Genomic DNA, 24571 nt, shown 5'->3' on the forward strand with positions numbered 1-24571 from the left:
ATTTTCTGGTGTTTGATTGAATCTGTGTAAAATATTTTCTGCAGCTTGGCAGATTTTTTGAAAATATTTTTCGGAAAAGTTGTTTTTACATATATTAATATATATTAATAAATTTTTATATTTTAAATTATTTTTACATATATTGCAATGATTTATTTATAATAATACTCAATTATTAAGCTACAATATTAATCGTTATAAATTGAAAAAAACTAATATCAAATAAATTATTTGTAATTGTGTTAAAAAAACAAGTATTGAATAATTAAAAAAACAAGTTACTGGAAAATCGATAAACAAAAGCAGTTTTCTATCGGAAATGAAGGAAGGAATGAAAGAGGCGATAGAGAGAAGAGCGCGGAAAATATCTTACGGAAATTGAAAGGGTAAGACATTTTCCCTAAAATGTAACTCATTTTCCCTTGTTTTGGAGTTCATTTTCCAAATGAAAAATATTTCCGCCAATCAAACGCTGGAAAAGTTGGAAATGATTTTCCGGAAAATCAATTCCGTCAATCAAACAGACCCTTAATTTATGTAAGTTATGTAAGTTATTTAATTTATGTAAGTTATGTAATTTATATAAGTTATGCAAGTTTATATATAAGTTATGATATGATTGATAAATTTGAGTTATGTAAGTTATGCTATGATTGATAAATTTTGAAAAAAATATAGATTTTAAAAATATATATTAAAAATGTATATAAATATTTATAAGTTATGTAAGTTATATAATTTATGTAAGTTATATAATTTAAAAATTGTTTACTAATAAATTTGAAATATAGGTTATATATCCAATTTACATTTATTCGATAAATTATAAAATTTATTATTAATAAAATTGGAATATAGGTTATATGTCCATATTAATATATGTTATATATTAAAAATATTTTGTCTTATAATATATGAGTAATATTTGTGTCCCAAATTGATTGCGTTTTTTGCACGAAAGGTTGCGTACATGATTCAAATTCAAGTAAAGAAAATATTTTCAGCAAAGAAAACCGAACCTCAACAAGTAGAACAATTTCAGATTTAAGCAAAGTCTAAATTCAGTATCCGTAGATGGTTAATTTAGCAGCAAAAAATAATAAAATGTACCATCTTAGCAGCAAAAACAGATGAGAAAGTACAATCTAATTAGCTGCAAAAGCCAATTAAAATCCTTTATATCCTAAATCCAAAACCATTTAAATTACAAAACCTAAATAATGTTTTGTAAACTTATGCATTATTTAATCATTTGAAATATATAAATACAACGAACCCAAATCAAATCTGAACCTGAAACAAATTTACATGAACTAAAAACTTTAAATCAATTCAGTTCACAATTGCAATTATATTTGATTTCAATTTGGATCTTTACAAACTATGGGAATACTGTATAATAGTTGCAATTATATTCCATAACAGAAATTAATTCAAACACTTAGTAGAAAGATGGAGCAAAAAACATCTTCAAGACCAGAACAATAACCAGAAATAAATACAATAAGCAGCAACATTAACCACAACGTGCAGCAAAAAAAGAACTGAATTGATTTTAATCCCTAACATTAATCAGCAACATTAAGCAGAACTTCCAGCAAAAAAGAACTTGCAGCCACATTAACCAAATACCAAATTATAACAGTCCCAACTACAAATATACCAATTATAAAAACAGTCCAAAATCACATGTCAATTTATAAAACGAAAAAACAAATAAAATAAAGGATCAACTTACCTTATGGTTATCTACCCTTTCTATGTATTGCTTCAAACCAGTGAGAGGTACCAAATTTGCAGACTAGATTGCCAAAACTAAAATGCTGCAACCAAAGGAAAGAAAAAATTAACTAAGGAAAAACTAAACTTGTTCAACTTCATAACTAAAACAAATTTACATGAACTTAAGTGAAAAATCAACTGTCAAATTATCTAAATCAAAATATTATAATAGCGTATTTTATATATAAAATTTTCTTAAATTTTATACTGATTAAACCTAAATAGAAAGACTTCACAAACGTCCTGACTCCTTTAAACAAAAACAATTAGAAATACAAAACAAGGTTTACAATATGCTGCAAAATCGTTTTTAATTAATCAATTAACTTTAACCACAAACAAATTAAAAATATATATACATACAAAAATTACTTAGGCATTTGAAAGCATACCATTCCTCTGTCAAAATGTAAGACAGTTACTGCTTAAAACCCTAAACAAAATAAATCCGTAAAGCTAGATTTAAGAGAGTCGAATTTCATACCTAAACGAAGACAGAGAGAAAGTAAATTGGGCCGGATGTGATTCCACCGTACTAAAAAATGACACTATTTTATGTGTTCGGCAACCCTAAATCCATGGACGAAATGGATTGTTAACGATATTGAACCCTAAACACGAAAAAAAAGAAGGAAATCAAACTGGTTCGTGTTTACCCCAAAAACTATTCCACTGTTCGTCTTCCTCTAAATGCTGTGAAGAATTGAACGCACTATACTGACGAAATGAAGAATTGAATAAACTAAATGACTCCGTCAATGTCTGGAATTAGGGGAGTGGAGGAGATTTCGAAAGGAAATTAGGGATTTGAAAGGGGAAGTGGAAGGAAGCTGAGTTTAGGGGCTGGGTACGGGTTTTAGGGTTCGAAAGGGGAAAAATATGTGACGCCAAGCAGAACGACGACGTTCTGAATAACAGAACTGTTCCTCAACCGAAACGGCGACGTTCTGAACATTTTGTAATACACATTTGTGGCATTTTCATACTAAACGCCGCTAAAGCTTACAGTTGCGGCGTTTTAAATACAAACTCCACTAACGAGTTCAAATCATTTAAGAAAACGACGTCGTTTTTGTTCGCAAAAACATATATGAATTTGCGGCGTTTCTATAAAAACGCCACTACTGTATACCTTCTATAGCGTTTTTCATAAAAACGCCACTAAAATTCAAATTCATGTAACGAAACGGTGACGTTCTGAACATTTTGTAATACACATTTGTGGCGTTTCCATACCAAACGCCGTTAAAGATCACAGTTTGCGGCGTTTTAAATAAAAACGCCAGTAAGGAGTTCAAATCATTTAAAAAAATGATGCTATTTTCGTACAGTCAAACATTTATGGATTTGCGGCGTTTCAATATAAAACGCCACTATAGCATACCTTCAGTAATTTTAAACACATTTTTGCGGCGTTTCTGGCCAAAACACCACTAGCATAAATAATTTCCAAATATTTAATAATTTTAAAAAATTAAAATATCATACAACAATATGAAAATATTATTTTTAATTCTATTAAATGGGAAATTTGATTTTTAGGGTCTGTTTGATTGCCAGTAAAATATTTTTCGTAAAATGATTTCTGGAAAAATTTTACTTTTCTGTAAAATGATTTACTGGAAAATATTTTCTGGTGTTTGATTGAATCTGTGTAAAATATTTTCTGCAGCTTGGCAGATTTTTTGAAAATATTTTTCGGAAAAGTTGTTTTTACATATATTAATATATATTAATAAATTTTTATATTTTAAATTATTTTTACATATATTGCAATGATTTATTTATAATAATACTCAATTATTAAGCTACAATATTAATCGTTATAAATTGAAAAAAACTAATATCAAATAAATTATTTGTAATTGTGTTAAAAAAACAAGTATTGAATAATTAAAAAAACAAGTTACTGGAAAATCGATAAACAAAAGCAGTTTTCTATCGGAAATGAAGGAAGGAATGAAAGAGGCGATAGAGAGAAGAGCACGGAAAATATCTTACGGAAATTGAAAGGGTAAGACATTTTCCCTAAAATGTAACCCATTTTCCCTTGTTTTGGAGTTCATTTTCCAAATGAAAAATATTTTCCGCCAATCAAACGCTGGAAAAGTTGGAAATGATTTTCCGGAAAATCAATTCCGTCAATCAAACAGACCCTTAGTGATGGTTTTTATTAAAATTTAAGGAAGGAACTTAATCCGTAGATAGTGTTTGTATTTTTCTAAAACATCAATTTAAAAATTAAATTCGGTGAAGTCAAGTTGTAATTTTCAAAAATACTAAATAACCTAGACCTTAAACCACAACCCCTATCCCCTAAACCCTAAACCCTAAACCGTAAACTCTATTCCTTAGACCTTAAACCCTAAACCCTAAACCCTTAACACTAAACCCTTAACCATTAACCCTAAATTGACCTAGACCATCTTATCCCTTCAACCCTAAATCTTAAACCTATAAATCATAAACCATGACCCTCAACCTCTTACCACCTACACCCTAAGCCCCAACCTCAAATGATAAACCACAAACCATAATACATAACCCTTAACCATATCTCCTAAACCTTCAATCATAAAACATTAACTATAAACCCCTAACCCCTAACCTTTAACCCTAAACACTTAAACCTTAGACCCCAACCATTGCACCATAATCCCTAAACCCCTAACTCAGCCATATTCCTTAAACCTTGAATCATAGAGCATATAAACCCTAAATCATAAAACATATATAAACTATAAACTATAAACCTTAAACCTCAACCCTTAAACAATAAACAATAAACCGTAAGGCCTAAATCCATAATCCCTAAACTGCCAATGCATTGAAAGCTTAACAAAAAAAAATATTGTTTTGCTTAACAATTTGCGGCGCTTCCCCAAAACGCGCCACTAATGTCTCTAAACCTCCACTAGAAAACGACGTCGTTTGCTTAAATCTTTTTGCGGCGCTTATAACAAAGCACCGCTAATGCTTAACTTATGCGGCGTTTTTAAAAGTTGCGCCGCTAATGTACCTAAACCTATACAACAAAACGACATCGTTTTAATTAAAATTATTGAACATTGCGGCGTTTTCAGCTAAGCGCCACTAATATCTCTAAAATCTGAAGAAAAAAAAACCGTTGTCGTTTGGCTAAAACTATTACCGCTAATGCTTGACATTTGCGGCGTTTTTAGCAAACCGCCACTAATGTTCCTAAGCACAACAGAAAATGACGGCGTATGCTTAAAACTTATTGCGGCGCTTAATTGGAAGCGCCGCTAATGATTGACTTCAGCGGCGATTTCTTTAAAACGCCACCATAGTGTATAAAACTCAACACGAAAACGACGTCGTTCGGTAAAATCTTTTGTGGCGTTCCAGTAAAGCGCCGCTACTATTGTCCCTAAGACGGCGTATGCTTGAAACATTTTATGGCGCTTCCGTTTTTGCGCCGCTAATGATTGGCTTCAGCAGCGCTTCATTTAAAACGCCACTATTTCTGTCTAAAATTTAACAAGAAAATGGCATCGTTCGGTGAAAAACTTTGTGGCGCTTCGCGAAAACGCCACTAATGTCATCAAACGTAAATCAAACAAGTTGTCGTCTGTTAATCAGATCTGCGGCGCTTTTGTGAACGCGCCGCGAATACATGATCTTTTGCGGCGTTTACTTATAAACGCCACTAATATCATCAAACGTAAATCAATACGGCATCGTTTGTTAATTTACAAAAGTGCCGCTAATGTTTCTCTTTTGCGGCGTTTTCTTTAAAGCGCCACTAATGTCTTTGAATCTGACCATGAAAACGGTACCGTTTACCTAACTCATTTGCGGCGCTTTTGGGTAATCGCCGCTGTTGCTTGTAATTGCCGGCGTTTTTTAACACTCGCCGCTATTGCTCGGTTTTTTGTGGCATTTTGCTTTAAAACGCTGCTATATGCGCCGCTAAAGGCATCTTTTGGTGTAGTGAATAATTGATGTTCCTCCCTCCCCCCCCCCCCCAAAAAAAATCTAATGTAATAGTGGATGTTGTAGCTGGATAATTGGGTTTTGTGCAAGCTATATAAGAAGAGGGAAATGAGTAGCAGAAGCGAAGCATCAACCCCTACAATTATAGAAGCGCAGAATAATGAAGACAAATCTTCACCGCCGGCCGGAAATATGATTTTTTTTTTTGATGTCTGGAAACCATGAATATCAGCCAATGCAAGGGAATTTCTATCCCTCGAGACCAAATGAAGGAGCATTCGACGACAATGAATAAAAGTTGCGTTTTTTTGGGGGGAAGTTGAAATTCTATCTAAATACAAGTGCTATTTGCATGCCTTCAAGTGAATTTCAATCGTATTTTTTGAGATTTAGATATTTTTTTCCGAATATTATCTTGAATTTCACATTAAATTTGAATCAATCCATTTTAAATTTTTTTTTATTTTGATTTGAATTTTTAGAAACAAAAGTTATATTTTCATCTGGATGTCTGCTTATATATTGAAAGTATATAATTCTTTCAACAGGTACACGGGAAAACGTCTGTCAAATAATACAGCCATAAAGTAAAAACAAAGACATCAAGGTAGAAAAGGCCACCCCTCAAAAGACAATCACCAACAGCAAACACTCACAAAATAGAGAGGATGTCATGGCCAGGCTCGACACCAGCCTTGGCCAAACTGTCTGCTTCCCCATTCACCGATCTCGGCACATGCGAAATTAACCATCTCTCATCGCTAACCAGCCTCGTAAATGAGAGAATAAGCTCTTTGAGAACACTCAGGGCTCTGCTAAGACTTTGAAACCATTCCACTGCAACCTTGCTGTCAGACTCGATGATAAGTTTATGGGACATACACCAACTCGAAGCCTTAACATGTTCTGGTGAAGTTAGATTTTCTAAATGGAGTGGTAGGTTAGGCCGAAATCAACAGTTTAATATTGGTAAACCCAATCCATCCACTATCGTCCAAACCATATGATTAGGCAGCCCACGGCTATGACTTAGTACAATTTTATGGTTGATTTCGAGTTCTATAACTTCCAAGACACTATCACTGCTCATCAGATCGTCCTTTCTTACCAAATCAATGCATACAGTTCCTGAGGGTGGGTGAGTTTGATATTCTCGACTTTCATTCAATTTCTACTTCTCTGATAAGGGTTTTACGAAATAATATTATCGGTGTTAGGAGACTTAAAAAGGAGACAAAAACTTCACAATTTCTACTCATATTTGTTACAATTATTCCTCTTACTAATATTATCTCCAATAAGTAAACTTAAACTTTCTTTCTTTGGAAATAAGATGCGCTTTACCATAAGTGTGAGTAAAATTCATATATCTTTTGTATTGACCGATGACATCAACCGATATTACAAGAAAATAATTTTAATGGCATTGAAAGAAATTATATAAATTGTGATTTAAAAACATTTTTATGTTTTAGCCAGGGTATTGAGAATAAGAAACTCTCATATATCTTATTAAATAGCTTTTAAGATTATATTTCATCCTATTAATCTAGTTAAATGGTTGTGGAAAATAATTTCTTGTTTCAGAATGAGAAGCTTGGTGATGGGCTAATTTGTTTTTGTTTTTTCCTTTAATTCTAGTGGAAAGTTGTGATATAAACTTGAAATAGACAGAAAGGAAAATAAAAAGAAAAGGCAGGAGAGTGAAAAGAAAAGAAAAAGGAAGAAAAAGGACCATTGATTGATGCCCCCAAGAAGGTGAGACAGTCCATGATACAAAAGTCATCATCATGTCCTCTAAAGAGAGACCCCAATCTCAATCAATATTCAATACTGATCTCCCACAGTGAATTCCTAATTTGCGCCATCTTCTAAAACCTTATGAATTCAATAGGTTTTGATTAAATTTGACGATAAATTGGATTAAATTTTAAATGGAAAAAAATATTTTTTTATTATTTATTTCAGTTTAAAATAGGGAATATCAAATCTTAAACCTTAAGCTATTATTAATGGAGATTGCTATAGTGAGTTAGTCATTATTAACAATCATGTCAGCATAATAATAATCAAAAGTGATTTTTATCGATTAAATGTTAAGTCAGAAACATTTTTAACATTATTTTGGTGGTAGCATAAAACTGAGAAATACCAAAAAGAAAGTTGGGAGGTTTACCCCACAAGCCATCTCCACTTGCGCATGCCGTTAGTTGGACGGTGGGGCGATGCCGCCCTTGAAATGTTTCGAACAAAGGCGTGGAGGGAAAGCCAAAAAGGAAAGTGTAGCTATGCCTGATTTGATACGATTTTCTACTACTTTTGAAATTAATGTAACTCTTATGTTAATGAAATATTTATTTAGAATCTGTTATCTAATTTCAAGTAGAAGACATACGGAGTTTATGCATGTACGTGCTGACATATACACCCAAGTATTCCACCGGCATGCAAATATATATGTATGAAGAAATAATGTGATTATTGTTGTGGCTTTAATTGCTTTCTGAAGTTGATAATATATTTGGATAGAATTCCACAATAGGAATAGTGTTAAGAATGGAAAATATAGATTTGATTGTAGGGTAGGGTAGGGTAGGGTAGGGTAGGGTTGGGTTGGGTTGGGTCTGAAATGATGGGTTACAGTTGAGTTGTTTGTAAATTGGAGCAGATTGAACCCTCACTTCTCCTGCACTGCACCACCCGAACCGCGGCCGCACGCACCTGACCATGCCTTGGATGCTGCTACCACCCTCCCAAAAGTGTTTTGTTTCCTAGTAAAATTTCAGAACAAAGAATCACTTTCCACCCTCCCAATACCAAGACTGAAACAAAGGTGAAACTAAACTTCAACACCACTGTTCATTCATGATTCATGTCGTTGACTGTTCAAGCCTCGAGGGATTATCTTCATATCAATTATTACAACCATTTTAATTATGTTAAGCCTATGCATCTTTAATCCATAAGCCTTTATTATTGTAATTACAATCTAATAAATATAATCATGATTAATTATGATTATTGATGATATCTATGTAAAATAAAATAAAAATTGCTGGTAGCTGTAATTAGTAGATACATAGTACCATTTAATATTTGTTTAATTATTACTTTCTTTTGCTTAATTTAAAATAATAATAATAAAAAGCTTTGCATAGTTGGAGACATTAGCTTTACAAGCAATCATTCCTAAGAGAAAAAGCCTTTTTTCTTTAAATTTCTTTTTTGCATGTGAAGTCAAATATATGGTGAGAGGCTACCATTGAAGCCATAATCACCCCCTATTGATTTTTCTTGACTTAATTGCTCCTCTATAAATCACACCATTATGCCAAATTAGAAAAATTTATCTGCAACTTTTTCTTTAAAAGAATTGAGAGTGATTACGTAGAAAAAGTTAATTATACGGTTGAAAATTGGGACTAATAGCCAGGGAGGGAGAGAGCTTTTTGTTTTCTTTTTCAAGGAATAGTATTTTGATATTTGTAATTGAAGCATATGAGCAAAAAAAGTGATAAATACGGTATGAAATTGTGATTCTATGTCATCATTATCTCTTTTCTATAGGAGAATGACAAATTAGATTTTTTTCTCCTAATTTTTAATTTTTTTTCTCTTGCAAAAATTTAAATTCAACTAAAAATACTAAAAATCAAGAGAAAAAATATAATTTAAATTATATTTGGCTTTATTAAAAAGCTGTTTTAGAACGAATTTTGAATGTTGGTGACATTCTTTTTATATATATATGCAATTATCTAATGTAACACTAAATCTATGATGTTTACATAAGATGGTGGGTCAGTTTAGCGTCAAATAGACAAGTCATGTCCCCACTTGTCTGAAAGATGTCGCAATTAAAAAACAAAAACAAAAACAAAACCCATTTTCGAGGTCCCACATTCCTGATGAAATAATTCATCTAGCTTAGGCTTTTCCCCCTTTTTTTTTTATTTAGGAAAAAAAAGGGAAGAGGTTTCAATTTCTAGGGGACATTAGCTTCATCAATAATTTAGATAGTAACAAACAAGAAGTCACAATATTTGACTACAAACCTGTTGCCCAAAGTATATATTTGACAGGGAAATAAAAGTTTCTACACTATGTAGCAGCTACTTATTGTTAATTTCACAAATTTTGTATTGCTTTATTATCTTGGATTATATATATAAATAACTCAAAGATATTAATTAATTACAAGAATAATTTGGAGAAAAAATTATATACGAAAATGATTTATTTGCTATAGTATCAATCAGTGTTGCCTGACCAATCAGTAGCACCACTTCCTTTTTCCTAATCATGATCCAATCATCAATTAAAAAAATTGTAACTTCACTGTGTCGAGAGGCAGCACTTTATGTATTTTTAAAATACTCGTAAAAAATACAGATATTCACGGTGAAGAAAAATATATATTTTTAAATGGGCACCATCGATTTGTTAGGCGACACAAGTCCATTTTTTTCTAAAAAAAAATTCTATCAATGGAAAAAAGGGAAAAAATTAATAGCAACCAATTTCCAATTTCATTATAGGTTCAACTAACATTTTATAAATCTCAATTTCATAATCATGTAAGCCATGCAACTTTCTACTCTACTTAATTTAGTCCTCTATCTCGATATATCATATCAATCATCTCAACTTAACTCATACAAGTATTATATTCCTACCTCATGACTAAATCATGCAATTTAACATGAATAAGCAATAATTAAATTGAATCGAATCGTAGAAATACAAATTGAAAGCTTGCACACTCATCGCCGACTCTCTCCTTTCCTTTCTCTCTCAACAGTCCTGCGTCGTCTTTAACTACAAATAATAGTTCAATAATAATCCAATATCAAATTCCATATCAAAATACATTCAATTTCACAGCATATATATTTTACAATTTATTCAATTTAATCCATAAAATCGGGACAAGCACAACTTCCAATTTAAAACTCCAAATTGAAATCTATTTCACTATTACCCATTAGAGACCTCCTAATTCTTATTCCTACAATAAATTTTACATTTTATTCAATTTGGTCCTTATGAACAAAACTAACAATTAAATTTTACAATCTAGTCATTTTTCTCATCTAAACTTAAAATCTATTAATTTAACACCAATTTCTTTAAGAAATCAGCAATGACAACTTTTAAAAACTTTAACAATTTTGCAAATTAGTACATGAGCTAGCTAAATCAAATAACTTCAAAAACATAAAAATTATAAGAAAATGAATTGAAAACTTACCAATTTGAAAGGCTGAATAGTTTGAAACTCAAAACTCTTTTCTCTTTTTTCTCTTACACATGAATGGTGGAGAAGAAGAACATGTCAATTCTCCACCATTTTATCTTTTATATTATAATTAAAATCTTAATTACTTAATTAAATTAACTTACTTATTCATTAAAAATTATAAGTGGATTCAAACATCATATTCCACTATCTATTAATAAGAACCGGTTTAATTACCAATTTAGTCCTTTAGCCAATTAAAGTTCTATAGTGACAATTTTTTTACAATTTAGTCCCTACACCTTAATTAACTATTAATTCAACAAAATTAGTGAACCAAATTTTAATATATTTCTATATTAATCTCGTAAATATAAATATTTAATATTTACGTACTCAAACTACAGAAATGATGTTTTAAAACTGTATTTTTTAACATCATTGACTTTCAAAGCGCTACATAAATTAAGCTCCCATAATCTTAAATTCATAAAAATTATAAGAAAACGACTTAAATTTACCTACCACATCATGGTCAAATGGTTTTAAGCTCCCTTAGGTTTTTCTTCTTCATGCAAAGCAATGACATGAAGATGAAGGATGAACTTCACATGTTTTCCCACTAACTTGGCTGATATAGTTTTATTAAAGTTTAATTAAACTAATTTAATTAACATAATCATGGTTTAATTAACTTAATCTAACTTTAATCAACTTTAGTGGATTTTACCATCATCATCCACCTTCTCTTAAAAATGGTCTAATTTCCATTTAGGACCTTTGACTATTTGCTATTTTAATCCTCAAGTTGTGTGTTAATTAAAAATCTATACTGATTAGAATTTTACAATTTAGTCACTAAGACTTAATTAACTGTTAATTCGAAAAAAATTATTGGACCAATCTTTAATATATTTTTATATTATCTCCATAAATATTTATATTAAATATTTGCAGACTCAATTTGTAAAAATTGAGTTTTGAAATCGCATATTTTTATACCACTGAAAATCGAGTCGTTACAATCTTCACATTCATTTGATGCAAATCAAAGTTAAAATGGGCAACTACTGTCATGATAATATAAAAGAAATCTTTTTTTGGAAATGAGAGAAAATGTTTCCTTATAATCAATTGCTTCTTTTTGAGTTAATCCTTTAGCAACAAGTTTAGCTTGGTGTCTTTTCATGTTGCCTGTTGAATCACTCTTGGTCTTAAATATTCATTTACAACCAATGAGTTTCTTTCCTTAAGGCAAATCAACAAGGTCTCTAACTTGATTATCTGACATGAATTTCATCTCATCATTCATAGCATCGTATACAATTTAGATTTACTAGTTTCCATAGTAACAAATGTAATCACATAAATAATCTTGTTTTTTTTTTCTTCTAGCCAATTGCGCAGTGACCTTAGGTCGACAATCGACCCTCCTTCATCCCTAACCATCGTCATTCTATTTCCCTTTCCCCTTTCTTTTCCTCCCCCGTTCCTTTACTTATATGTTTTTGTTAAAATATAAAAATTATTAAAATTACAAAAATTAATAAATATTTTTAATAACGTTTCTAGTTTCTACTTTCGCACGTGAATTGTTACATAAGTTGTCAAGTCAATATTATATTTTAATAATTTAATTAGTTTTTGCTTTAAAAAGATAAATTTATTAATTTTTAAAAATTAAAAACTAAAATAATCTAAAAAAATTAGGACAAAAATATTAAATTATTGATTATAAAAGTAAAAAATAAAATTTTTTTTAAAATAATATTAAAATTAAGAGCTTTCATAAATGAAAATAAGAAAATAAGGTTATTTAATTAGTAAAGAAACAAAGAATTAGTTTGAAAAAAATATAGTAATTATAATATATTAACATTCCATATTTGAAGACTGACCAGACAGATTATCGAATAAAAAAAAAAAGACCTTGGCAGTATCATGTCTGATGACACTTATTCAGTTTCCAGTATAAGAGAGAGAGAGAGTGCAGTGCAGCCTCATTCACTCACCCCTGCTCTTTTCTCGTGACAAAGCCCTTTACGTGAACTCCTCGTTTTTCTTTTCTTTTTCAGACCACCTCTCTTTCCCTCTCTTTTGTTTCTGCGCAACAATATTACAAACCATCTTCTTCTTCCTTATATAACCAACATGCCCATCTACCCTCCTCTCTCTCTTTTGTTTCTTTCCCTTTCTCTCTCATTCAACCCTTTCTTTTCCTAAAACTATGGGCTCCTCTCCTTGGATTCTGATACTATCTCTACTGGGATTTCCTGCAAAAAAAACTTTCATCTTTTATTTAGGTTTTCAATCTCCAGCTTTATCTCCCTTCTTTTTGTAAGCTGTGATGTTTTTCATCCATATGAAAGTTGCTGTCTTTAGCTCCTACCTCACAGCTTCTTCGTCTAAAATTTGAGATTTGGAGCCAAAATTGAAGGGAAAACGTAATGTGGGTTCTAATCAGCAAGTGATTGTATTTGTTGTTGAATTTTCATTTGATAAAAAGATAAAGCTCAAATAATGGCATATTTGTACTTGTCATTTTTGCTTGTTTGGTTTCTATCGAAATCATTTCTTGGGGAGGCTCAGCTCAATGACCAAGCTACATTGTTAGCCATTAAGGAAGAGCTTGGGGGTGTAGCAGGTTGGGGTGATAACCAAACAGATTACTGCCGCTGGGAAGGTATTCGTTGTGGCTTGAACCATTCCCTTGTTGAAAGACTGGATCTTTCTAGGCGTATGCTTAGAGGTAATGTTACTCTCATCTCTAATCTTAAAGCATTGAAGGAGCTTGACCTTTCTTATAATAACTTCAATGGACGGATTCCTTCAGCTTTTGGGAATTTATCTGAGCTTGAATATCTGGATCTGTCATTGAATAAGTTTGAAGGTTCTATTCCAGTGGAGTTGGGTGGCCTTAGAAACCTTAGATCATTGAACTTGTCAAACAACTTTCTTGTAGGAGAGATACCTCAAGAACTTGAGATGCTAGCAAAGTTGCAGGATTTTCAGATTTCTAGCAATAGATTGAATGGTTCTATTCCCCATTGGGTTGGCCGTTTGACCAATTTGAGAGTTTTTACAGCCTATGAGAACCAGTTAGTTGGTAAGATTCCTGATACTCTACTCTAGGTTTGGTTTCTGAATTGGTGTTGCTAAACCTTCATTCAAACCAGCTTGATGGGTCAATACCAAAAAGCATATTTGCCATGGGGAAGCTTGAAATTTTGGTTCTCACCCAGAATGGACTTACTGGTGAGCTTCCTGAAGAAGTTGGTAATTGCAGAGGCCTTTCTAGTGTTCGTATTGGGAATAATAAACTTGTTGGCACCATTCCCAGGACCATTGGAAATGACACTAGCCTCACATACTTTGAGGCAGATAACAACAACCTCTCTGGTGAAATTGTCTCGGAGTTTGCGCTGTGTACTAATCTTACACTCCTAAACTTGGCCTACAATGGATTTACAGGAATAATTCCGCCGGAGATTGGACGGCTTATGAATCTTCAAGAGTTGATTCTTTCTGGAAACAGTCTGTCTGGGGATATTCCGAGATCAATTCTGGGGTGCAAGAATCTTAACAAGCTTGATTTAAGCGAGAACCAGTTTAATGGTACTATACCAAATAAAATTTGTAATATGACAAGATTGCAATACTTGCTCTTGGATCAGAACTCATTCAAAGGGGAAATACCTCATGAGATTGGGAACTGTGTGAAACTGCTTCATTTGCAGCTTGGCAACAACTTTTTCACTGGAAGTATTCCTCCTGAGATCGGTCGTATTCGCAACTTGCAGATAGCTCTAAATTTGAGCTTCAATCGTCTCCATGGTCAATTGCCATCGGAATTAGGGAAACTAGATAAGTTGGTCTCTCTGGATGTCTCCAGTAATCAGCTTACTGGTAATATTCCACCAGCATTTAAAGGCATGTTGAGCTTGATAGAAGTCAATTTCTCAAATAATTTTCTCACTGGTCCAATCCCGACATTCGTACCATTCCAGAAGAGTCCGGATTCAAGCTTTCAAGCAAATAAAGGGCTCTGTGGGGAGCCATTGAGCTTCACATGTGCAAACTCTGATCCCGCGGACTACCACCATACTGTCTCTTACAGGATCATACTAGCTGTTATCGGTTCAGGTCTAGCGGTGTTTGTATCGGTCAGTGTAGTGGTGGTCCTGTTTATGATGAGGGAGAGACAAGAGAAGGCCGCAAGAAGCGTAGAGATTGAAGATGAAGGAACCAGTGACCAGCCAACCATCATAGCAGGGACTGTGTTTGTCGAGAATCTCAGGCAGGCTGTAGATCTAGATGCTGTAGTCAAAGCCACTTTAAAGGATTCAAACAAAATCAACAATGGGACTTTCAGCACCAGTTACAAGGCAGTTATGCCTTCCGGATTGATTTTGTCAGTAAAGAGACTGAAGTCGATGGATAGGACCATAGTTCATCATCAAAACAAGATGATTAGGGAGCTGGAAAGACTAAGCAAGCTTTGTCATGATAATCTCGTACATCCTATTGGTTTCGTCATCTATGAAGATGTCGCTCTTCTGTTACATCATTATTTACCAAATGGCACACTTGCACAACTTCTTCACGAATCGTCGAAGCAGTCAGAGTATCAGCCAGACTGGCCCAGAAGACTATCAATAGCCATTGGAGTAGCAGAAGGATTGGCTTTTCTCCATCATGTGGCAGTTATCCACCTTGATATATCTTCGAGCAATGTACTCTTAGATGCGGACTCTAAGCCATTGGTTGGGGAGATCGAAATATCAAAGCTCTTAGATCCATCCAAAGGTACTGCAAGTATCAGCGCTGTTGCTGGATCCTTCGGCTACATTCCCCCAGGTAAATTAAGTTACTGTATTATCCTGTTTCCTTGTCGCCATTTTTATGTAATTTTGAATTTGTTTATCTGTTTTTATTTTTCGTCCAGAATACGCATATACAATGCAAGTCACCGCTCCTGGAAATGTGTATAGCTATGGTGTGGTGTTGCTTGAGATCCTCACCACACGATTGCCAGTGGATGAGGATTTTGGGGAAGGAGTAGACTTAGTAAAATGGGTTCATGGTGCTCGAGCAAGAGGGGAGACCCCTGAGCAGATACTTGATGCAAGGCTTAGCACGGTTTCCTTTGGGTGGAGGAGAGAAATGCTTGCAGCTTTGAAGGTAGCTTTACTCTGCACTGACACCACACCTGCAAAACGACCCAAGATGAAGAAGGTAGTGGAAATGCTCCAAGAAATAAGGCAAAATTGATCCACAATTATCTTATCTGCTTTCTCAGCCATTTAAGACGGGAATATATCCATATTGAGGCTTGGATATGTATGTCCCAACCAACTCCATTTTGAGTAATTCATTTATCTAAACAAGTGGGCGAAGGGGGTGGCAGGAGGGCGGCTCAAACAAGAACAACCTACCTTAAGATGCCTTCGATTGTAATATCCAAAGTTTTTGGTTTCCGAACTTGCTAGATATGATTTTCTTTTCTTTAACGGAGTTTCACTCGTATACTAAATTATCAAAATCAACATCCTCTGATTGTCGCATTGCAATATGCTCTCTGTCAAAACACCAAACAGTTGAGACATAATGCAGGGAGTGACTTAAGTTCGGATCAAACCAACTCGAAAGTGTTGTACAACTTAATATTATAAACAGTAAAGTAATAAACAACCCAGCCGTTGGGTTGTCCACCTCGATCTACTCAGACAACTACAATTTGTGTCCAAAAACAATTGGGAGAGTTGGAACTGATGATAGATGAGAATCCGAAACAACCCATTTGTATTCATTCATTGACTATATATTAAGGAGTGATCCCACACACCTTCATTAATGCAAACCAAACTGCAAATGATTTTTTCCTGTAACCACACTCCAAGCATTTGATTATACGAGGCCAGATGTCATTTTTTATTTGCACCATTAAAATTTGTGTTGTCAATGAAACCCGGAGTGCCAAAACAAAAGTTTGGTACTGCTTTGCAGATGTTTATTAAGATCTTGTACGATTGACAACATCTGGTCGATCTGACCGAATTTTGACCTTTTAAAAGAGTACAGACATATTTAGGAACCAAGAACTACTCTTAAATGCAAAGCCGGATTAACCCAAGTCTAATACAACAATTTCTTCACAGCGAATGTAGAATCAAACTGAAACTTTGACTAAAATACAAGCAAATATTACGTCATTCAGAACCCGACTTAACAATGAAATTCTGGCGGCTGATGGGATTCATCACCACAGGTGGACCGGCAGTGCGTGGCCATGCCTGAAATTTCTTGTCAGTTTCTTCCCACCATTCCTTGTTGGAAACAGTGTTGGGTGTAGTCCCTGCGTTAGAGCAGAAAGCAATCATTAAAACCCTGGAAATGAAATAGCCAATAACAAAATCTGCAAAAAGTAAACAGCCTACCTCCAAAAATCTTCTCATCAGCAACAAGTTTATCAGCTACATAAGCAACAGCAAATGATGCCGCAGCAGAACCAATAATATATTTTGCTGCCATTTTCAAGCTGCGATGGTAAGACAATAAGCCGTGAAAAGAATAAGTAAAAGTTGCAACTTGCAACTGTTGTATGTAACAAAACTTATTGCCCAACACTGTAGTCTTAGTTTAATGCCTTTAGACTAACAGCACGTTTGGTTCGCTCTATTGAAATAGAGGCGTAATAGAATAGAGGCGTAATAGCAAATCAATTGTTTGGTTAAATGTAATGTAATAGAGGCGTAATAGTATTCTTTTGGTTGAATGGAATGTTTGGTTGAATGGAATAGAGGTGTAATAGCATAATGGAAAAAACTAAAATGACTAAAATACCCTTAGCATAAATTTGTATGGGTAAATTATTATTATTGTTATTTAAAGTTTAATAAGATTATTAATATTAATAATAAATAATTTAATCATATTAATTATTATTAAATATATTATAATTAAAATATATAATGTAAGAAAATTCTTAATAATCAATATTCTTATATGAATTTACTCAAATCATAATATATGATACTATAAAATATAATTTAACATAATTATTATTAAATATATTTTAATTAAAATATATAATTTAATAAAATTCTTAATAATCAAAATTCTTATATGAATTTACTAAAATCATAATATATGATACCATAAAATATAATTTGAAATAATTAATATTAAATATATTTTAATTAAAATATATGATTTAATAAAATTTAAAATAATTATCACTAATAAATTTTCTTATATGAATTTGTATAATTTAAAATAATTATTATTAAATATAATTTAATAATATATAATTTCATAAAATTAGTGATAATAATTTTTTTATATGAATTTATATAATTTAAAATAATTAATATTAAATATAATTTAATAATGATATATAATTTCATAAAATTCTTGATAATAAATTTTCTTATATGAATTTATACAATTTAAAATAATTAATATTAAATATAATTTAATAATGATATATAATTTCATAAAATTCTTGATAATAAATTTTCTTATATGAAATTATATAATTTAAAATAATTAATATTAAATATAATTTAATAATGATATATAATTTTATAAAATTCTTGATAATAAATTTTCTTATATAAATTTATACAATTTAAAATAATTAATATTAAATATAATTTAATAATAAAATGTTCTTATATGAATTTACAAAAATCAAAATATAACTTGATAATTATATTCTGCATAAACATAATTAACTTATATTAAGAAAAGGTTAGATGAAAATGAAATTCTACATCATAATCCATATGTTATATAGTTTTTCAACATCAAAAAGTTTGAACATTGATTTTTAATGGTCAGAAAGAAATCTTCTGACCCATTCCAATCGCGCAACAGAAGGTAAACTAAAGAAAGCGATCATTTGAGTTGGATGATCTGGAATTTTACTCAAAGCTCGATACCGCTCATCGTCGGTTAAACCTTCAATTTCCCATAAGGTTGAATATAAATTTGAAGCTTTCTCTTGCATGATCTGGAATTCTTCTGACTTCTGCTGAACTACCACATCGGAGGCAATACTCCTACTAATTTTATCGCCAACGGCCTTGATGTTTTCGGCCAATAAAGTGGCAGCCTCATCAAATGAAGAAGACATATTATCACGAGTATCAGATTTCTTCTTTCTCTTGTTTGAAGATGAGAAACCTCCTTAGTTTCTATCTCGTTGCGGCTCCGCAGCAGAAACATTCATGTCATCCAAAGAGACGTCAGCTTCGTAGTTATAGAATGAGTTTCTTTCTTCATCCATACCTGTAATATGTACATCCTCAGCATTTATTTCTTCAAGAACATCAGCAGCTGTTTGAGCATCTTTTCCAGTTGCTCAATCTCTTGCGTATTTTAAAAATACGCACAATCAATCTGTGCTATAGGTTGGTTTTTTGAAGTTTTATTGTGATTAGAATTAAAAATGTTTTAAAATTTTCAAGTATTAATATGAACATGCATACATGGTTATTGTACAAATTTATGTGTGTATGTGTATGAAAATATATGATATATATAGATGTAAATCAATGCTATATTGGATTGGACAAGCTAAACGGAAAACTGATTGAGATATCAAATCGGTTAAATCACGAACCGTTATGGACTAATTGAATAGACTAACAAACTGATTGAGCCAATTTTTTTTTACTTTTTAAATTTTTTAGTTAAATCGATAATATCGGTTAAACAGACAAACTAATGACCTGATCGATTCAACTATCAATCCAATTCTAAAACCGATATAAATTAATTAGGCAAGATTTTGATATTTTGGTTGAAAATGTTGAAACTTTGATGAATTTTTCACAAGTCGCACCAGTTTTAAAGGCTTAGAAAGAGATGCGTGAAGTTGATTCTAACCTTCAAATCTTAAACCAATGACAACAAATTTAAAGTCAGTTTAAATGGACGATGCATTTACCTACAATTAGTGTAAAAATAACAGTGTCAATAAGATTAAATATTATAGCATGAGGCACAAAATAAGTTAAACACACTGTACCCCACCGCCCATTCAAACCTACCCTTAGAATTAGTGACATCTTTTGTTTATCTATATCTATACTGATTGAGTTGATGTCACGAGAATAGAAATATAAACTTTATAATAAGCATAGATGATATTTAATTTAGTCATTTTTTAACTAAATATATTTACATGTTTGAATTAAGTCTACAAATAGTTCAAATATGCAATTGGTTCCAAAAATAGAAATATATCATGAAGAACGATATGCAATGGGCTCTCAAAAGTATATAACATGAAGAACAACATGCAATATAGGTTTTAAAAATGTTATCAATATGTAGAGAATCTCTCATCATCTTCTTCGGCTGTCCCGGTAATCTTCTTCGCTTTCTTTATCCTTTAGGAAGCCTAGAAACGCGAGGAATCCAAAAAGGAAGAATCCACCTGACCAGTTGCCCCCACTACCTCCCCCGCCACCTCCACCACCATCATCGTCACGGGGAGGAAATCCTGAATCACCATCATCTAGCTGCGGTGACTTCTCCTTTGCTGCATTTCAATACATGATGTTAGCTACGCTTTCTTTAAAATTATATGGTGTTCAAGCCAGTTGGATATATGATATATCCCACCATAGGTAAGGGAGTTCCTTAGGGCCAGGATCTATCCCTGTCACCTGAAGGCTTAGGTGTTCATCACCAGGACAATAGTACACCGAAACTACGGAAAAAGGTAACAAAAGAATTGCTAAGAGCTCATAGTGATACGTTTATCACACGAATAAGATTTTTGCTAAAGAGGGGCAGTAGAGAAACTAGAAACCACAAAAGGTACATTGTCAATGCTTTTAGCCAACAAGCAGCATCTGGATTCTAATGTACTGAAATCAAACATTGGTCATCCCTACTAAAGATGGAGCATGAAAGTGCAAGCATCGACACGGTGAGACTTAAGTTTCCAAAACTAGTATGAGATGATACATGACCTATCGGTCATTCGGGCAAAATCAGTTTAACCCACCGTGACCTTCCTAACCACAATTCAAACCTAAGTTGGGGTGCCTAAAGTCGAACTAGAAAATCACGAAAAGGAATACATCTAATGAATATTGACAAACTACTGAAAGAGAGTATGTGTTTGTTCTTACAATGAACAGGAGCTTGGGTGATAGTTGGTGCCTCACGAGTAACAGTTTGAGTTTGTCCTGATGCACTGCAAGTTGCATTCTGCTGGAAAAAAGGAAACCAGAATCAGAAACTCCGAATTCCAATATCATTAAAAATCGAGTATAAGCACGCGCAAAGCACACACAGAGCCATAACATACGTGCACGCATGTAATGATTTGTTTCACTAAATCTAATATAAGGATTTAATACCGTTTACATTGACAAAAAGATGAGCAACAATTCTCAATTTCTTCTGTAAAAATAAAAGTAAGCGATTAGTTATGGCGACAAAACGTACCAAAGCAGTTGCGGTGCATGCAATGGATGAAGATTGTTTTCTACTTCTTCCTACACTAGGTTGTGATTGCAAGCCAAGTTCCCATGGCCTAATCCGAGTCGGAATTCTAACCAAGCCACAACGGCTACTGCATTCAATTCGTGACTCTAATCGATGTCCTACCGAAAACCAATAGCAAATTTTATCATCATTAATCTAAGAAAAATTGAATGAATAATAAAATAAAATTCCAAGAAAAATACCAGTAGATAATGAAGGCCGCAAGGGGGCAATAACACTAGCAGCCAGCATTTTGCAAATAGCTACAACAAAGGCTATTCAAATAAGAACAAACCCTGAAAAATATACGAAAGATTGCATTATTAGATAAAATTTCAACGTTTAAAACAATGAAACCCCATCAAAAGAAACTGAAAAACAAATGAACATGTACGGATTAATAATTAACAACCCTATAGAGGCTAAAAGAACACAAAAGAAACTGAAATAAAAATGACCCAATTATTTTTTATGATTCTCAAGAGCAAAAACAACCTCAATAGGCATAATTAAATCCAAATTAAAATAACATCCATGGAATTCAATACAACAGAAATTAAAGGAGAAACAAAAAGAACTTGGAACCTTGAAGAAGGTGCTGGGTAGGAGAAAACTGGAGAAAGCAAAGGAAGATGCCGACTTTAAGAAAGGGACGAGAAGAACTGGGAAATGGAAACCCCACATCTAGGAAGAAAGAGAAGAACAGGGCTCAATAAATGCCGTAAAATCCTGCCGACTTTGAAGGCTGTTATTTTTGTAGAGATGTGGGCGTGTGGAGAACTATGAGAAACAAAGGGAGCAAATCGGGGAAAACTGTGAGAAACAGAAGCAGCAAATCGGCAGAAAAGAAAAGAAAAGAAACAGAGGGAGCAAATCGGGCGAAACGCTTAGGGCAAATCGGCAGAAGCTAGAAAGAAAGAATAGAAGAGACAAAATGGAACAGAAGAGGCATAGGGTAAAACAGGGAGGGTAAAGTGAAGCAGCACCTAAACTGAGCAAAAGGGACGGATTAGAAATCGGTGAATTTCACCGATTAGGCCCGTAATGTATTACACTCGTAATAGCATTACCATGAACCAAACAACGGAATAAAGGGGGCTTAAGTGGGGCCCACCGATTAGGGGTGTATTGGCAACCAAACATGGTGTAAAATTTAAGTAGCAACAAACAACTGACTAGCTTACCCAAGTTCCTATGCATATAACTGAATGATAAAAGGTTTTAACACCCCAATTATATAGAACCAACAAATTTATGAAAGATAACTAGTCACAGCATTATTTGTCCGATAAACAGAGCCATCCGGATCAACTGAAAAATGTGACAACTAGGTCTCTCAAACATATTAATTGTAATCTTTTATATCTAATTCCACATATCATACACAGCTATAGCAACCAACCTCTAATCACAACTTACGAAATAGCAAAACTCAAGTTCAGGAAGGGCACTATGATATATGGTGAGCTACAAAACCTCCAATCAATTATTCAATTTATAGTTAATTTCAACAAGTTTTGATTCAGAAGAAAAAATCTTAGGTTGGATCCTTGCAAAGATAGTCAAGTTACCCCGTAAAGGAGCAGACTGGCAGCAACCTCTACCAGCCTTCAGAAGCATGCTAGGTTTGGTGCTTAAGTAGGCATTATTATAAAGAATTTTATCACTTCAGAGAGTGGGATTTGAGTAGTCATTCTTAGTTATTTTTTCCACTTTAAATCACCATTTCACATGTCTTTTAAGTTGAAGTTGCAGAATATTTTCTGAGTATTAGTAAATCTCATTTGCTAGAATTTTAAAGTTTCTAATACAGTTCGCTCAGATGGTTTCCAAGTTTAAGTTACGGCATCCATGGTAGTCCTCATCAAAATAGGAGCGTTGGCTCTTATCAGATTAGGAGCTTTATAGAATCTATTATAAAACAATTTCTATTGCTCTCCACATAGTATGATCCAATCAATTCTAACAGTGAAACTCACTCCTACATGAAACCCTAATTACCTAACCGAACCTTTAGCAATCCCATTCCTGCTCCTTTTTTAAAGAGGAACCAAAACAAGAAACCCAAAAAGAAAAACCGAACCTCCGAAATGAAATTCAGAACACGAACAATCAGTTAGACCCAAAATACTAATCTTCTGGCCTTATTCGATCCAATCTGAATCACATCCATGCAAACCCAAAACATAAAAAGAAAATCCTACCCAAAATCAATAATAATGCCAAGAAAGCAATCATTTCTTTTTCTTTTTAATAACAAACTCAAAATGAATTAAACAAAGCCGAATAGAACCGAAGCATCATCAAAGACGTGAAATCAAACCCACAAATCTAAAATAAAAGCGAAAAAGGTGTTTCATTGCCGTTACGAGAAGGGATGGGACAAACCTGGACTGCTGGGTCGGGGGTCAAGGAGATGCAGAAAAGTCGAGGTGAAGAGAACGGATCGGCTAGAAGGAACACCAATTTCGGTAAGCAATAGCTGAGCACACGGAGGTTTAATTTATAGCATTTAGATCCAAGGGCTACATTCTTTTTTTTCAATCCGACGGTTCAAGAAGGTTCTAGCGGAATTTAGTGGAAAAAATTGGGAACAATAATTTAAGTAAAATTTCACCCAATTTTTTAAAGTAAAATTAATTATAATTTTGAACGTAATATCAAATTTAGTATTTAAGTTTACATCAATTTGATTCTTATGTTTTAGTATTTAATTATAAAACAGATGATGTGGCCAATGACCATCGTTTACCAAAGTTGACCAATAATTTAGGTACCAAAATAGGAAAAAAAAAAAGTTAGGAGCAAAAATAAAAAAAAATTTATAAGACAGATGTTTTTAATAAAAAAAGTAACATGATAGATTACATGTGCTTTATAAAAATTTACAAAATATAAAAATTATTAAAAAATCAAAAAATAAATAAATATTTTAATAAAATTTCTAGTACTTGAATTGTGTCATGTCAATATTATATTTTAATCATTTAATTAATTTTTGCTTTAAAAAGATAAATTTATTAATTTTTAAAAATTAAAAACTAAAATAATCTAAAAAATTAGGACAAAAATATTAAATTAATGATT

At 32.7% G+C, this 24571-nt stretch overlaps 2 protein-coding genes and 1 pseudogene across 5 annotated transcripts; 1 reads left to right on the forward strand and 2 right to left on the reverse strand.

Moving 5' to 3' along the window:
* The first annotated feature begins 12922 nt into the window (after positions 1–12922).
* LOC107891307 (leucine-rich repeat receptor-like tyrosine-protein kinase PXC3) lies at positions 12923–16488 on the forward strand (annotated as a pseudogene).
* A 464-nt stretch (positions 16489–16952) lies between these two features.
* LOC107891309 (uncharacterized) lies at positions 16953–24005 on the reverse strand. The gene is made up of 3 exons (XM_016816061.2): positions 23873–24005; positions 17416–17516; positions 16953–17333 (listed from the first exon to the last, which is right to left on the reverse strand). The coding sequence occupies exons 2-3, from the start codon at positions 17507–17509 to the stop codon at positions 17188–17190; spliced, it is 240 nt and encodes a 79-aa protein (XP_016671550.1). The 5' UTR covers positions 17510–17516; positions 23873–24005; the 3' UTR covers positions 16953–17187.
* LOC107891308 (protein YELLOW LEAF 1, choloroplastic) lies at positions 20129–24040 on the reverse strand. Of its 4 annotated transcripts, none has more exons than XM_041100693.1 (6): positions 23873–23954; positions 22070–22264; positions 21688–21780; positions 21446–21603; positions 21127–21205; positions 20129–20528 (listed from the first exon to the last, which is right to left on the reverse strand). In XM_041100693.1, the coding sequence occupies exons 3-6, from the start codon at positions 21734–21736 to the stop codon at positions 20332–20334; spliced, it is 483 nt and encodes a 160-aa protein (XP_040956627.1). In that variant the 5' UTR covers positions 21737–21780; positions 22070–22264; positions 23873–23954; the 3' UTR covers positions 20129–20331. The 4 variants fall into 4 exon arrangements, with proteins under 4 accessions (XP_040956627.1, XP_040956626.1, XP_016671549.2 ...); XM_041100692.1 differs by having other exon boundaries at positions 21127–21208; XM_016816060.2 differs by lacking the exon at positions 22070–22264 and having other exon boundaries at positions 23873–24040.
* Positions 24041–24571: the final 531 nt, after the last annotated feature.

This window comes from Gossypium hirsutum, chromosome D09 (genome assembly GCF_007990345.1).
Source record: "Gossypium hirsutum isolate 1008001.06 chromosome D09, Gossypium_hirsutum_v2.1, whole genome shotgun sequence".
Classification (NCBI taxonomy): domain Eukaryota; kingdom Viridiplantae; phylum Streptophyta; class Magnoliopsida; order Malvales; family Malvaceae; genus Gossypium; species Gossypium hirsutum.

What these genes read in the sequence shown, in the direction of transcription:
- LOC107891309 (XM_016816061.2), bottom strand. Translation starts at nt 17,509, where the DNA reads ATGGCAGCAAAATATATTATTGGTTCTGCTGCGGCATCATTTGCTGTT. An exon ending in TGATGAGAAGATTTTTGGAG is followed by an intron (nt 17,334 to 17,415) that starts GTAGGCTGTTTA and finishes GCTCTAACGCAG; the next exon opens with GGACTACACCCAACACTGTT.
- LOC107891308 (XM_016816058.2), bottom strand. Translation starts at nt 21,736, where the DNA reads ATGCTGGCTGCTAGTGTTATTGCCCCCTTGCGGCCTTCATTATCTACT. An exon ending in GCGGCCTTCATTATCTACTG is followed by an intron (nt 21,604 to 21,687) that starts GTATTTTTCTTG and finishes GGTTTTCGGTAG; the next exon opens with GACATCGATTAGAGTCACGA. An exon ending in CATGCACCGCAACTGCTTTG is followed by an intron (nt 21,209 to 21,445) that starts GTACGTTTTGTC and finishes CCTTTTTTCCAG; the next exon opens with CAGAATGCAACTTGCAGTGC.